The sequence below is a fragment of the Rhinichthys klamathensis genome, unplaced genomic scaffold (assembly GCF_029890125.1).
Source record: "Rhinichthys klamathensis goyatoka isolate OS25496 unplaced genomic scaffold, OSU_Roscu_1.1 h1tg000115l_1, whole genome shotgun sequence".
In the NCBI taxonomy this organism is placed as follows: Eukaryota; Metazoa; Chordata; class Actinopteri; order Cypriniformes; family Leuciscidae; genus Rhinichthys; species Rhinichthys klamathensis.
Genome location: NW_026606652.1, coordinates 1690443 through 1707513, shown reverse-complemented (window position 1 = coordinate 1707513; position 17071 = coordinate 1690443). Strand labels below are relative to the sequence as shown.

Sequence of the window (17071 nt, the reverse complement as noted above, 5' to 3'; positions counted from 1 at the left end):
GCGATCAAAGCAATAAGCAGCAAAAGAGAAATGAATTAGGTCTTGTGTGTTGTCTGACCGTAGGGAGGGATTCAATTTGATAGATATTAAAATTTTAAGCGATTGTAAGCAACAATTCTCAAAAAGTATTAATATAAAAACAGATTTTTTTTCTCTGCTGATTTGTGTTTGTTGACACTAGCTATGTTTCCATCCACACGTTTTTATCCGCATTAAGTGATATCGAATGAAAAATGCCTTATGGAAACAGTAAAATTCGATTGAATTTCATAAATATCGACTCAAATGAAATACGATCGGTCTCATCGGATTTTATCTTGATCGATATACGGCTTATGCGATAATCGCGGATGGAAACGTTATTATGGTGCGATCCATTTTGCCTAGTAAAACTTTGTTCGCAAATGTTGGCTTGAATGTTGTGCAATTCGGTGAGAAAATGAATGGAAACACCTTAACATGTCTCAAATCAATTCGATATACCAATTTGATCGCAAAACAGCATGTGAGGTCATCACGCACAGGTTTTTATCCGCTTTAAAGCCGTTTGATGGAAACACACTTTCACCAGCTTTATTCGCATGAGGGTTTTTTTACCGAACTTCAGATAATTCGATTGACAAGTGGATGGAAACATGGCTACTGTGTGCTCCTGATTGTGTGCCAAGAATATGGCAACCGCTACACAGAATGTAACACAGTGTGACGAAGATTCCCATTCTCTATAAGAGAGTTGTCTCATGAATCCCTGGTATAATGTGTCCAGTACAGTACCTTATAAACGTCTCCATAGGTTCCGCTGCCAACTCTCTGGATCAGCTCAAAGTCGTTCTGTGGGTTTCTGCGCTGAATCTCCCCTCCGGACCGGCCCAGCGGATCCATCCTGTCGGACTGGAGTATTTACTACTTTAATGACCCAGATTCAGTTTCACAACAGACCTGCAGTCCACATCCCCCTGAAAAATAACAGAAACCAGAACATCATGTCATTAATACCAGCAGCACACCTAAGCTTAACCAAACAGATAGACAGTTACATAGATAGATAGATAGATAGATAATACTCTCTGAATATGCAGAAGCAATATGTGGACAAAATAATATATATAATATATAATAATCGTTTTATAAGGACTTTTCCAACAAACAGAACTATTAGAAAACTACTGTAGTTGGTGCAGATTTTAATTTAATTTAAAATTATTTATTTGAAACGTTATAAATATTATACAGGGTATTTTAAACTTTACTTTCAGTTATTTATGCGTTTCAAAATTATGTCAGGAATTCTAAACTGTCAAAACAGGTGGGTTGTTATTAAAAGTATCCCCCTCATAGTAAGGTAGAGAGTTTAACTTATTTAAAGTTTAATAATTAAAATATTTTTTTGTCTGAATGTCCGTGTATGAGGCTAACTCGGCTAACTTCTGCTAACTAATCTCACATAATCACTTCAGCTTTAAACTTCATTTTATAAAGACAAATATACACATTCAAATCAAAAGCATAATCCAGATTTTACAGATATATACTTGCATTTAGCTAATGAGTGTTTTTAACTGCCGTTTGCTTTGAGTGACAGTAAAGTTCAGCCGAAGCTAATGCTAATAGCTATAAACAGCGTCAAACTACAACACAAAATAAATAACTTAAATTCAGAAACTTTGATTTAAACTTTACCATTAGTGCGATTAATATTTGTCCTCTGACCTCATGAAGATATAGAGGTTTTCCTAAATGACGAAGTTCATTTTGCGTCGAAAAAAAACATCCAACCAGGAACAGAGAGAAGCACAAACTTCAACTGAAGCCAGATCAGATCAGACCCCTCTCTCTCTCTCTCTCTCTCTCTCTCTCAAACACACTCTCACAGCGCACTCAAAATCACGCACAGACACACGGATACACACTCACACAGAAAAAACAAACATGATATATAAAAGCAAGAACAATGTTGAGCATTACACGATATCTATTTCACTGTAATTCACTCTGTTTCAATGTGCATTATTTGCACTAGAAATAATGGTACCATTGTACTGACAGTGACAATACTGTCAGTTATACTGCAAAATAAATAATGGCGGGGAAAGGATATATATTAACTGGTGTTATTTATTTTAGTGTCTTCATATGTAATATGTGTGAAGCTTATATTTTCATATATAATCATCTTGTTTTAAATTGTTTTAACTGTAGTGCATAAAACTGAACTTGACAAAACTCATTCAGTAAAAGACGAGTTATGCCCTTTCTTCTTTTCTTTTCTTTTCTTTTCTTTTCTTTTCTTTTCTTTTCTTTTCTACAGTGTTCGCCTAGCGCCATCTGACGGATATACTGAGCCAGAGCCACACATATGACGAAGTTTACGAATGTTACTATTTTTTAATGATTCATATAATAGACTTTTTGGGCAAACGTCACGCAACTGCATGCATTTTCATAAACAAATGTTTTACCTTAGAGTTATTTGCAAATTCACCGGCGGGTAAATTAAATAAACAATAGAGTATATTAAATAAATAGAAAAGCAATGTTATTTTAAATGTAACAAACGAATATTTAACAAAACACACTCCTCAACAGAAAACATTGTCTGACACAATCTGACACTTAACGACGCAGTTAGCTGAATTTTTCATTAAGCCACTGCCACATTAAAAAAAAAATCTCAGTTGTTGTTTTAGAGACATTTGTATGCGTAAAAAGCACATGTTTTTTTAAATCTATTATTCTATGTATTGATGCGTGACACCAGCGCTGTAAAAGTAACACTTAGTTTGACTTCAGCAGTGGTCTGGATAATAACTTACTAGTAAATAATGACAATGAGAACAACAAAAACGGGCAATTTAAATAATACAATAAAAATGTGAGAACTATTAATTAGACCAACCGTACCTGACCAATTAGAGACAAAGCCAGAGCCTCTAAGCCCCGCCCTTTACAGTTAAGTTATTATTTCAGACCGTATACAGCGCCACTGGGCGGTCAAATGGTGCGCTGCATCTTGGGTTCAGATGAGAATGAGCCTCCATCACTCGCAGCTGATTTCCAGCATCGCATTCGTCTCATGATCGCTGTTTAAAACCGAACCGACAAGACCCGACCCGAATACTGAACAAAACACCCAGTGCGACATGGCACGAGACAAAAAGGACAGAGACAGCTGGGGTGAGTCCATCTTTAATACAATAAACCATCTAGACGCGAGACACCCTATGAGACGGGTTATTGTGTGATTCTGTAAATTATGAGGATGCTGTTACATAGATACTCTGTCTATATATTAAAGAACACACATAAATATACACAGACAAAAACAATGATTTTCCTCCCTGTCCAAATCAGCTGATTTGGTCCGGACCACAGCCCTGTTCCGCCCTGTATCTGTTCGTGTGTGTTTGTGTTGACAGCTATTTTACTGCTGTACAATCTATATTTAAAAGCAGTGTGACATTTGCAGTATTGTAATGTCAACGGGAACGCAAATTCTTGGTCGTTTGCGAATGCACCAACCTATTTAATTTCCTACACATTCCGGTCAATAATATGCTTTATTTCTGAAATTCATCCTTGTCCATTTGTTAGATCACGCGTCATAGTTTTTCTTCATTGCAGTGGTTAAAATCAAAAGTGCTTTGACTGTGTGTGAAGAAGTGAAGCCAGCGACCCACATAAGCAGAGCTCTCCACATCTGCTACAGGCCTGTATGGAGATGCTGGTTTATATAATGTATATACACGGTTGCCATGTGATGTTACTGCTCCATACAGGCCTGACCAGGTGAATATGACAAGATAGAGTGCGAGAGAGAGAGAAATAATGAGAGAGAGAAATAATGAGAGAGAGAGGGCTACAAGGCATTTTGAATGTAAATAATTTACAGTGTGTGGGGACAGTATTGGTGTAATTTTGGAACCAACCAAATGGCAAAAGTGTAAATGTAATGTTGTGAAAAGACTCATCACATCCTTATAATTTGAATCTGACCCACTACGATCCTTTTAGCCCTGGTGGAAAATATGTTATGTTAGACATGTTCTCATTCCCCTGTCAATATCCATTAATGTTCAATTGCATTTAAGAAATGCTTAACTAATGCATCAATGAGACAGGCAGATCCCCCAGAGCAACCTGGTGTTTTACTGGTTCACATACCTATATGATGCTTAAAAACACATTAACAGTTGTTTGTACATCAGGAAGTCTGTGAAGTGAAAGAGATGGACTTCTAAACTAATAATGAACCATATCACATTGGCCTTGATGACAGAGGTCAAGATCATCAGTAAACCTCCATTAGGATTGTCAGCTGCATTAAGCCTTACATGTGACTCCACCATTTCTCCCTGGAGAATGCTGAAAAAGAGAGTCTTTGCCTATAAAATGTTTTCTCGTAACATTTGTGCTGTGAACACTCATCTCTGATTTGAATTTAGGCCCAATTTGGTTTCAAACAGATGATTATCTTAAGCATAACATGGCATTAATGCTTCATAAATTCACATTAATGTTGTTCTCTCACATACACACAACTTAAACACAACAAAATATAAATATTAGATGAAAAACTTGAACTGAGCGTAAATTAGAAATTTTTTCTTTGTAGCTAACTGAAATAAAACTAATTTGAAGCACTAAAATGACTGATTATGATTTCCATTACACGAGAGTAGATGTTAAAACTTCATGCTGATTTGTACTCGGCTTTCGCCAAGATAAGCAAAACTAAGACGTAGCTTTACAGTAAACTATGCTTCTCCATCCATTTACGCTTCTTTCCATATGGTGGTGTGACTCCCCTTCTGTCCGGCGTTAACGGCTGCATAGATAAAATAGATAAAAACTAAAACAGGAATAAAAATTAATTAAACCTAAATAGTAATATAAAAAAGCTAATAAAACTAATAAAAATGACAAAATATATTCAAATTAAAACTATCAAATAATATAAAATATAAAATAAACATAATAATATAAACAATTAAAAATATATTAAAATTAAAACTATAAAATAATATAAAATATAAAATAAACATAATAATATAAACAATTAAAAATATATTCAAATTAAAACTATAAAATAATATAAAATATAAAATAAACATTTAATAATATAAAAAATTACAAATATATTCAAATTAAAACTATAAAATAATATAAAATATAAAATAAACATATAATAATATAAAAAATTAAAATATATTAAAATTAAAAGTATAAAATAATATAAAATAAACATATAATAATATAAAAACTAAAATATATATAAATAACACAGCACAAAATGCAATCTACTGCTCCCATCAACTAACAAACACAGTGTCACTTTTTTTCTTCATCTGATATTGAAATTCTCCATCATAGTTGCGTCATCGGTGCAACCCAAACGTTATGATCTATAGAGAGCAAGGCGTTTAAAAGCAGCAGCTTTAAGATCATTTACAGTACATCACGTCTCTATCAGCTGCGGTTTGCTTACAATGCTGGATGATATTGCGTCTATGGCTAGCACTATGGCAGTCATTGCAGTTGCAGGAGTAACATATTTAAATGTGTCTTTGTTCAGGGTCTTTAGGGGACAAGAACGTGTATGACTGGAGCTCAGAGGAGGAGGAGACAGACGGACGGGCCCGTCCAGTGCAGGTGTTGGTGGTGAAGGATGACCACTCGTTTGAGCTGGACGAGGCGGCGCTCAGTAAGATCCTGCTGGCTGAAGAGCTCAGAGACCGAGAGGTGGTGGCCATCTCCGTGGCAGGAGCCTTTCGCAAGGGCAAATCCTTCCTCATGGACTTCATGCTGCGTTACATGTACAGCCAGGTCAGATTGCCTATAACTCATCTTTAAAGTATAAAAACATGCTCTCAGACTAGTCTCAAATGCAATGTGTGTGTTTAGGCCAGTGAGCAGTGGCTGGGTGACCCTGAGGAACCACTGACGGGATTCTCGTGGAGAGGAGGGTCAGAGCGGGAGACCACTGGGATTCAGATCTGGAGTGAGGTCTTTATGGTGGACAAGCCAGATGGCAGCAAGGTAAGACTCCCTTTAACCTACCTAAAACACCTACCTACACTGCCGTACAGAGGTTTTGGGGTCGGTAAGATTTTCTCATGTTTTTGAGTCTCTTATGCTCACCAAGGCTGGATTTATTTGATCAGTAAAAACAGGGATAATTTGAAATATTATTACAGTTTAAAATAACTGTTGTCTACTATTTTAATATATTTTAAAATGTAATTGATTCCTGCAGAGCTGAATTTTCAGCATCATTACTCCAGTCTTCAGTGTCACATGATCCTTCAGAAATCATTCTAATATGCTGATTTGCTGCTCAAGAACATTTGCTATTATTATCATCAATGTTGAAAACAGTTGTGCAGCTTAATATTTTTTGTGGAAACCGCGAAACGGGTTTCAGGATTCTTCCATGAACAGAAAGTTCAATAGAAAAAAATAGAAATCTTTTGAAAGATTATAAATGTCTTTACTGTCACTTTTGGGGGCGGTTTCCCGGAGAGAGGTTAAGCCTAGTCCTAGACTAAAATGTCATGGTTTTAAATAGTCCTAGACTTAGTCTAGTCCAGAGTTTAATAAGCTGATTTCCTGGAAGAAGACTAGAGCTACTCCAGGGCTGAATCCAAAATCACCCCCTAAACCCTCATTCACTATTCCCTAAGTTAGTCCACTAATACTGTTCACTTGAAGGAGTGAATGAAAAGGAGTGAGCGAATTCAGACAGCTGTTGAGCTTACTGCACATCGGCTGTACACTCATTATTGTGGTGCAATGTGGGATTGAATAAGTGCACTCAATAACGTCCACTATGGTTTCAGACACCACTACAAATGGCTGTCCCCTCAAATAACACCCTATTTGAGGGTAAAGGGGACGATTTAGGATTCAGCCCAGGACTACATTTTAAGATTGCGTGGTTCATTCCATGTTTTATAGGCAACCTCAGTTATTCTAAATCAGATTTGCACATTTGGTCTTAAATGTATCTTATTTTAGTTTAGGACTCCAGGTGTTAGTAATCTGTATCTTTTTCAGAAAGCCATATTTAAAACCCATGATTAAGTATTCTAGATTAAGATTGATTTACCCCTGTCCTGTAAACCACCCCTTGATCAATTAAATGCATCCTTGCTGAATAAAAGTATTTTCTTTTCTTTTTTAAAAACTTTCTGACCCCAAAAGTTTTGAATAGTAGTGTATACTCAATGTCTTGACTTGAGTATAATTATAATCTAACATATCTGTGTAAACATGGGAGAAAATTTCATGAGGACCTTTACTATGTGGTTTATATGGGAGGGATGCATTATGTCCTTTTGCCTGTAGGTGGCAGTGCTGCTAATGGACACACAGGGGACCTTCGACAGCCAGTCCACTCTCCGTGACTCAGCTACTGTATTTGCCCTCAGTACTATGATCAGCTCTATGCAGGTTGTACACAAACAGCATTACACAAAACACCCTCCTAAAAAAAACTGTGACCTTAAACCTTTCTGTTTACCATATTCTTAATGCAACAAAGCAGGATTGTCATTTTCTTTCTTTGTAGGTGTATAACATATCTCAGAATGTTCAGGAAGATGATCTTCAGCATCTGCAGGTATTGAGAGACTCATTTTGCCACCCATTAGTTATCCGACTTTTAGATCGTAATAAATTTAATTAAAAATGTATTGCTGTGCATTTACAAGTAGATAAAATCTCATAAAGAAAATAAAAATAAATACAAAATTAAAAATGCATCAATACAATATTAATGACTATTGCTGGGTGCTATGCTTGAAATGAAATAAACCAGACAAGCTTGTAAGGCGTAAGCCATCATTTTTCTGCATTTAAACAGAAAAAACGCTGGTATGAACTGACATTTGAGTCACGAGTGCAGACATTTTTGTAATTTGAAACAGAAAACCATATATAAATAATTATAAAATAAATTTTTATACACCTTTGAGTACGCTTTTGATTAAACGTGTGCTTTTGTTTTTGTTGACCTGTGTAGCTTTTCACTGAATATGGCAGACTGGCCATGGAAGAAACATTCCTCAAACCATTTCAGGTATTTGCTTCTGCTGACAGCCTCTTTTAGTGCTGATGATTGTGAAACAGAATGTTCCTTATAAAATGTACTTTCATGATACTGGTAGAAATAAACGTCACTAATCATCTGGTTTGTGTTATTTCACAAGTCAATGATCTTTCTGGTGCGGGACTGGAGCTTTCCATACGAGTTTCCCTACGGACAGGAAGGAGGAATGAAATTCCTGGAGAAAAGATTAAAGGCAAATATTTATGGAAAGGTTTATGGAAATATAACATGAATATTCTGGAACAATTCCAACAGAATCACCACTAATGTGCGTTTATGTGTAGATCTCAGAGAATCAACATGAGGAGCTGCAGAACGTAAGGAAACACATTCATTCCTGCTTCACCAACATCTCCTGCTTCCTCATGCCACACCCGGGACTCAAGGTGGCCACAAACCCACACTTTGATGGCAGATTGAGGGGTAAGCCTACAGATGCAGAGCTCAAACATGTGTAAGCTATGTTAGCATCTTTATATTATGAACAGTGCTGGGTAGTAGTAACTGATTATCAGAGCATGTGAGCGGAGCAGTAGTATTTCCTCTGGAGTGGACAGGAAAGTTTTTCTGAAGACTCTGCTCGCTCCTTGTGATATGTTGGCTTAAGAATAATGAACAATTAGAAATAGGTCTAAGGTTATGGAGTTCAAATGTTGTTTTAATGAAGTTGCGAACCTTATATAAATGCACAGTAAACATCAACGTGTGGTTAGCAGAGTTATTTTTCATTTTTGCTTGGGGGTAAAAAGAAGTTTGAAGAAGTTTGCTGCGATATATTGTTAACGAACATCCAGAAACCGCCATAAATATGTGCTGAGCGCTTTCCTCTCAATATCAAAAATAACTGGTGAGAAAACAGCAGTACAAAAAGAATCTGATCATAGCGATGTGGATATGTTTGTTACGTCACGTTTATTTACACCACTTTATATTATATTGTTTTAAAGCCACAAATATCATAACTGTTATCTGTAGGCATACTGTAATTGAGAGATTTATTCAAGAAATTCTATACAAACAGAAAGACATATAGTACACCAAAAAAATGATTGTCGGAGCGGGATTTAAGCGACTTCGTTTTTACTGGTGAGCGTGAGCGGTAAACGAGTGGAGCGTTCACTTGGGCCGTGCATCAGATTCCAAAAATTAAATACTTGTAATTATATTATATACATTTTTAAAATCAGAATACAGTTCCTTTTTATTGATCACTTAATATTCACAAAATGGCAGTAAATTATTCAGAATACATTGATTTTCCCTAATTCTTCTATTTTATCTTTTCCTTTCTCAAAAGTTTTATGGAATTGCACACACAGACCGGCCACTAGTCAGGTGACTATAATTACATAGGCAATTGAGAGGCCACACTTTTTTTTAGTTAGTGTTTTGATTGTTTTTACTCTCAAATTATGTATTTCTTAAAATGTAACTTTTTTTAATGATTTAACTAATTATTAACTTTACAGTACCCCCTACAGTTCCTTCTTCCCAAACCCTAGTTAGGGAAACCCCGATGTAATGTAATATTTAATGCACTTCATGTTAAACTAGGTCAACTTTAAGTAATCTAAAAGTAATCAGATTATATTACCTAAAATGTGTAATGATTACATTACAAACTACAATGTTTATCATGTAATTTGAATTCAGAAATAGACTACAATTTGTAAGTGATCTACCCAGCACTGGCCATGAAGTACCAAAACAGTGTTCAAAAACACCTATTTCCAATCATGTGTTTCAGAGATCGATCAAGAGTTTACCAATAATCTCAAAGTGCTTGTTCCATGGTTACTACGCCCCAAAAACCTGGACGTGAAAGAGATAAATGGAAGCAAAATCACCTGTCGGGGACTCCTGGAGTACTTCAAGGTGATAGTTTTGATAGCTGTGCAATCACTACTACTAGTAATGATATATAAATGAACCAACTGACATTATTCACTAGGCATTCAACGATATTAAAAGTCAGATAGTGCTAAATTCCTTTTCTTACATAGTGGCCAATATTAAAATTATATTTATATATATTAAATATATGCACAGTACCTTCAAATTTTTGGGGTCAGTCAGGACATTTAAAAAGTGTATTCCATAGAAATGCATTAAATTGATAAAACGTGACATTAAAGACTTTTACGTTATAAAAAAAAAAAAAAAAAAAAAATCTATTTCAAATAAATGTTCTATTTATCAAAGAATCCTAAAAGAATGTATCAGTTTCCACAGTAATATATCAAGCAGCACAACTGTTTTTAAAGATTGATTAAAATGAGAAGTGTTTCTTGAGCAGCAAATCAGCATATTAGAATGATTTCTGAAGGATCACGTGGCACTGATGCTGAAAATCCAGCTTTGATCACAGGAATACAATTACATTTTAAAATATAATGAAATAGAAAACAGTTATTTTAAATTGTAATAATATTTCAAATGGGTATTGTTTTTGTACCCCCAACGGTTGTCTTTAAATAATAGACAATAAATAAAAACTACAATTAATCCTTTAAATGCTACAAGTGAATTTAGTCATCACAACATAATAATACAGTACAGTACAAATGGATATTCATTTTAAAATTAGCTAAAGATTACATCTACGAGTGTTAGATTAAATACCCGATATCAAATTATATCAGTAAATTAAAAAAAATCTATAGCCAATAAGGCACCGATATATATATATATATACACTCACCGGCCACTTTATTAGGTACCCCATGCTAGTAACGGGTTGGACCCCCTTTTGCCTTCAGAACTGCCTCAATTCTTCGTGGCATAGATTCAACAAGGTGCTGGAAGCATTCCTCAGGGAGTTTGGTCCATATTGACATGATGGCATCACACAGTTGCCGCAGATTTGTCGGCTGCACATCCATGATGCGAATCTCCCGTTCCACCACATCCCAAAGATGCTCTATTGGGTTGAGATCTGGTGACTGTGGAGGCCATTTTAGTACAGTGAACTCATTGTCATGTTCAAGAAACCAATTTGAAATGATTAGAGCTTTGTGACATGGTGGAAGTAGCCATCAGAGGATGGGTACATGGTGGCCATAAAGGGATGGACATGGTCAGAAACAATGCTCAGGTGGGCCGTGGCATTTAAACGATGCCCAATTGGCACTAAGGGGCCTAAAGTGTGCCAGGAAAACATCCCCCACACCATTACACCACCACCACCAGCCTGCACAGTGGTAACAAGGCATGATGGATCCATGTTCTCATTCTGTTTACGCCAAATTCTGACTCTAACATCTGAATGTCTCAACAGAAATCGAGACTCATCAGACCAGGCAACATTTTTCCAGTCTTCAACTGTTCAATTTTGGTGAGCTCTTGCAAATTGTAGCCTCTTTTTCCTATTTGTAGTGGAGATGAGTGGTACCCGGTGGAGTCTTCTGCTGTTGTAGCCCATCCGCCTCAAGGTTGTGCGTGTTGTGGCTTCACAAATGCTTTGCTGCATACCTCGGTTGTAACGAGTGGTTATTTCAGTCACTGTTGCCCTTCTATCAGCTCGAACCAGTCTGGCCATTCTCCTCTGACCTCTGGCATCAACAAGGCATTTCCACCCACAGAACTGCCGCTCACTGGATGTTTTTTCTTTTTCGGACCATTCTCTGTAAACCCTAGAGATGGTTGTGCGTGAAAATCCCAGTAGATTAGCAGTTTCTGAAATACTCAGACCAGCCCTTCTGGCACCAACAATCATGCCACGTTCAAAGTCACTCAAATCACCTTTCTTCCCCATACTGATGCTCGGTTTGAACTGCAGGAGATTGTCTAGACCATGTCTACATGCCTAAATGCACTGAGTTGCCGCCATGTGATTGGCTGCTTAGAAATTAAGTGTTAACGAGCAGTTGGACAGGTGTACCTAATAAAGTGGCCGGTGAGTGTATATATATAATGTATATAATTTGTATGCAGTTTATAATTGTTACAGTATAATTCGATTTTTGGAATTCTTAGAGTGAACTGAGCAGCTGTTTATGATTTCAGGCATACATCAAGATTTACCAGGGCGAGGAGCTGCCACATCCAAAATCCATGTTACAGGTACAACCTCTTAACCTTCAGCACGAACATTCCCCTTCCAAAGCCTTACATGCAGTGAATTCACCCGAGAGCTATTATCATCCTACAGTATGACAGTGTTAGGCTGTGTTTGTGTGCACAGGCCACAGCAGAAGCCAATAATCTGGCCGCAGTGGCTGCAGCTAAAGATCTTTACAACAGGAAGATGGAGGTGGTAAGTGTGATATTGACAGCTGGTTTCTTATCATATGATATCAGTGCGACTCATCTTCATCATGTGTCTCACGCCCCCAGGTGAGCGGAGGAGATCGGCCTTTCCTCGCCCCAAGCGAGCTCCAGGCACGTCACTTGGACATCCGCGAGGAGTCACTGGCGTTGTTTCGCAGTGTGAAGAAAATGGGCGGGGAGGAGTTCAGCCGGCGGTACCTGCTGCAGCTGGAGGCGGAGATCGACGAGTCGTTCGTGCAGTACATCAAACACAACGACTCCAAGAACATCTTCCACGCGGCACGCACACCCGCGACGCTGTTCGTGGTGATCTTTGTGATGTACGTGGCCGCAGGGATCACGGGCTTCGTGGGCGTGGACGTCATCGCAAGCGTCTGCAACATGGTGCTGGGCTTCGCGCTCATCACTCTGTGCACATGGGCGTACATCCGCTACTCAGGAGAATACAGAGAACTGGGCGCAGTCATTGACCAGGTGGCCGGAGCGCTGTGGGATCAGGTACAACACAAACTTTAAGAGGAAATAAAGACTTAACAAAAACAAATATGCATGTAGACTGATAATGATCAATTAAAAAAAAATCTACGGCTAACAGCCAATATGATACCAATTTACCATGCATGCAGTTTGAAATTGTACAGTAGGGTGACCATATTTTGATTACCAAAAACCTGGACACTCGGCTTTTTCCCAAATTTGTTTAAACTGTCTTTATATACCAATACATATTTAAAATGTAAGTACTCTGAAAAGGAGAGTATAAAAATCGAGTGTCTGTTGTCCTCTCAGGGCTGCAATAAACACAGCTACTCTTTCCATTCGGAACGAATGCAATGATTGGCTGGGATGACTGTCACTCTCCCTCGCTACCATGGCTACCAACCCTGCTGCTACAGGAGCTGCCCACATGCGCACTCGGTTGACTTGCTCATTTTGGAAGAGGAGAGGCTCTCATCGTGGAAGCTCTTACGTGCAAAACACTGTATATGTTATGAATCTTACACGAAATTCACCTTCATCACAGTGTAACTGATTGTAACGGGAAAACGTGTATCAATGCAACCTGTTTTTAGCTTTGCCTTATGTTACTAGCTCGTTACCGAATCAAACTCAATATATTTTAAACTTTACCAGTATCGATATGCTAGCTTGATAGAGAGTACAAACAGCCATGTTAGTTGTTTATATTCATAATGATAAAGTTAGGTATTTTCTTACATGTGATTCTGACATGATGTCACTACATGCACTGCGCTCCTCTCCGCTCGGCGCTGGTAAACGCGTCCTCCAGCTCCTATTGAGTTTGATTCGGTAACGAGCTAGTCAACCGAGTGCGCATGTGGGCAGCTCCTGTAGCAGCAGGGTTGGTAGCGAGGGAGAGTGACAGTCGCCCAGCCAATCATTGCATTCGTTTCGTATGGAAAGAGTAGCTGTGTTTATTGCTGCCCTGAGAGGACTACAGACACTCGATTTTTATACTCTCCTTTTCAGAGTACTTACATTTTAAATATGTATTGGTATATAAAGAAAGACAGTAGAAAAACCTGCCTTTAAGAAACATTTCTGATTATTATTAATGTTGAAAACAGTTGCATAATATTTTTTGAAATTGTGAAACCTTTTCAGAATTATTTGATTGAGAATAGAATAGAAAGTAAAAAAAAGTCTTTTTAAACAAATGTATTTACTGTAGCTTTTTAAAATCAATTTCAATGCATCCTTGCTGAATAAAAGTATTGATTTTTTAAAAATAAAATCTTACTGATCACACATTTTTGAATGGTAATGTATATAATAAAATATAATATTATATATAATACTAAATATATATACACTCACCTAAAGGATTATTAGGAACACCATACTAATACTGTGTTTGACCCCCTTTCGCCTTCAGAACTGCCTTAATTCTACGTGGCATTGATTCAACAAGGTGCTGAAAGCATTCTTTAGAAATGTTGGCCCATATTGATAGGATAGCATCTTGCAGTTGATGGAGATTTGTGGGATGCACATCCAGGGCACGAAGCTCCCGTTCCACCACATCCCAAAGATGCTCTATTGGGTTGAGATCTGGTGACTGTGGGGGCCATTTTAGTACAGTGAACTCATTGTCATGTTCAAGAAACCAATTTGAAATGATTCGAGCTTTGTGACATGGTGCATTATCCTGCTGGAAGTAGCCATCAGAGGATGGGTACATGGTGGCCATAAAGGGATGGACATGGTCAGAAACAATGCTCAGGTAGGCCGTGGCATTTAAACGATGCCCAATTGGCACTAAGGGGCCTAAAGTGTGCCAAGAAAACATCCCCCACACCATTACACCACCACCACCAGCCTGCACAGTGGTAACAAGGCATGATGGATCCATGTTCTCATTCTGTTTACGCCAAATTCTGACTCTACCATCTGAATGTCTCAACAGAAATCGAGACTCATCAGACCAGGCAACATTTTTCCAGTCTTCAACTGCCCAATTTTGGTGAGCTCTTGCAAATTGTAGCCTCTTTTTCCTATTTGTAGTGGAGATGAGTGGTACCCGGTGGAGTCTTCTGCTGTTGTAGCCCATCCGCCTCAAGGTTGTGCGTGTTGTGGCTTCACAAATGCTTTGCTGCATACCTCGGTTGTAACGAGTGGTTATTTCAGTCAAAGTTGCTCTTCTATCAGCTTGAATCAGTCGGCCCATTCTCCTCTGACCTCTAGCATCAACAAGGCATTTTCGCCCACAGGACTGCCGCATACTGGATGTTTTTCCCTTTTCACACCATTCTTTGTAAATCCTAGAAATGGTTGTGCGTGAAAATCCCAGTAACTGAGCAGATTGTGAAATACTCAGACCGGCCCGTCTGGCACCAACCATGCCACGCTCAAAATAGCTTAAATCACCTTTCTTTCCCATTCTGACATTCAGTTTGGAGTTCAGGAGATTGTCTTGACCAGGACCACACCCCTAAATGCATTGAAGCAACTGCCATGTGATTGGTTGATTAGATAATTGCATTAATGAGAAATTGAACAGGTGTTCCTAATAATCCTTTAGGTGAGTGTGTATATATATATATATATATATATATATATATATATATATATATATATATATATATATACACACATTTTAAAACTTTAAAACTAAAAAATTATTTTTCACTTAGCTAAAAGAATTCATATTCTGTCATCATGATTTTTATTTGTATAAAATCAGGTCATTTTTATTTTAAACCAAAGTTTGTTAACTGCTTTCCTCATCTCTTTGTTTCAGGGAAGCACAAATGAGGTAACCGTACCTGCACACACTTATCTGTCTACTTACAATCACAATCCCACAACATCATACAAACAGAAAGAGACGTCTCACATTAACATGTTGTATCTTCCTGTCCTTCTCGCTCAGGCTCTGTATAAGCTGTACAGTGTAGCAGCAAACCACAGGCAGCTATATAACCACGCCTTCCCTGGACACCAGACTGGTCAACCGCCTGAGCAGGACAAGAAACAAAACTGACCCCACACAGTTTCACGCAGATGCACTGTGGACAGTGACAGTGGAGCGTACAGTCAGAGAGAGAAAGAGGCACGGGACTGTTCGATGCTTTACTGCTACAACAGGAACATATCGTCACTATCACCCACCACTGCAACATCCTCCACCTACAGCTCAGGCCCACAGTCAGACAACGACGAGAATCAGACTGAAAAGAGTCTCAAAAGATTCAGTCTGACTGTACCATTTGCGCCTGAAGTCGAAAATCACGGTATTAGTTCTGAATCACAATTTTACCATCTTCTCACTGTAAATACTGTTTCTCTCTCTGACACTCACATGAAAGGAGTCTGTTCTTATTTTGTAATGGATGTCGTACGTTGAGTTCAATGCTATTTATAAGGGAATAAAGTACTACATGTTTAAAAACACAAACTGTAGTCATTATCATGGGCCAAATAACGTGATGCAGTGATCTTCCATCCCATCATATTTAGGGCAATCTTAACCATTTTCAAAGACATCAAACCTTTAAAAAAGCCTACTTGTATGGGAAAAGACAAATTGCCAAGCTTGTTTCAATAACATAAAATCACCAAGAAAATCTGACATTTATAGTATCATAAATTGTTTTGTTAGCTCATATTAGGATAAAATGTGTTCAGCTAATGCTCACGAATGACTACGGGGCTCATTTATGTGTGCAGAATGATCCTTGATGTGAACGTATGATAAGCTTCCAAAATTTAGATGCCCATATTTAAATTGCCCATATGCACAAAATGATCCTAAATGCATCCCTTTTTATAAACTGCAGATCATCTTAAATTTAAGCGGATCAAATCCATCTACACTGTAAAAAAATATTGTTAGTTTAACTTAAAAAAGAAAGTTACCTGGTTTCCTTAAAATTTTGAGTTAATTTGAGTTGACACATAAAGGAGATTGGTTTAATAAATAGATAATTGATGTGGTTCAGATGTGGCCCATATGCACAAAATGATCCTAAATGCATCCCTTTTTATAAACTGCAGATCATCTTAAATTTAAGCGGATCAAATCCATCTACACTGTAAAATAATATTGTTAGTTTAACTTAAAAAAGAAAGTTACCTGGTTTCCTTAAAATTTTGAGTTAATTTGAGTTGACACATAAAGGAGATTGGTTTAATAAATAGATAATTGATGTGGTTCAGAATCAGATAGCATAA

At 37.5% G+C, this 17071-nt stretch overlaps 2 protein-coding genes across 4 annotated transcripts in view; one reads left to right on the top strand and one right to left on the bottom strand.

Moving 5' to 3' along the window:
- The window catches only part of map4k5 (mitogen-activated protein kinase kinase kinase kinase 5), a 50230-nt gene extending 48392 nt beyond the window's left edge, over positions 1 to 1838 (bottom strand). For all 3 annotated transcript variants that reach the window (XM_056254931.1, XM_056254929.1, XM_056254930.1), the window contains exons 1-2: positions 1681 to 1838; positions 775 to 956 (exon numbers count right to left, since the gene is read on the bottom strand). In XM_056254931.1, coding sequence (XP_056110906.1) covers positions 775 to 882 — 108 coding nt within the window. In that variant the 5' untranslated portion in view covers positions 883 to 956; positions 1681 to 1838. The remainder of the gene's footprint in view (positions 1 to 774; positions 957 to 1680) is intronic.
- A 1142-nt stretch (positions 1839 to 2980) lies between these two features.
- atl1 (atlastin GTPase 1) lies at positions 2981 to 16295 on the top strand. Its single transcript, XM_056254926.1, has 14 exons — positions 2981 to 3174; positions 5573 to 5823; positions 5902 to 6036; positions 7345 to 7449; positions 7568 to 7618; positions 8021 to 8077; positions 8208 to 8300; positions 8392 to 8530; positions 9855 to 9982; positions 12113 to 12169; positions 12291 to 12362; positions 12443 to 12874; positions 15639 to 15653; positions 15771 to 16295. Exons 1-14 carry the CDS (start codon positions 3141 to 3143, stop codon positions 15879 to 15881), a joined length of 1680 nt encoding a protein of 559 aa, XP_056110901.1. The 5' UTR covers positions 2981 to 3140; the 3' UTR covers positions 15882 to 16295.
- The last annotated feature ends 776 nt before the right edge of the window (positions 16296 to 17071 follow it).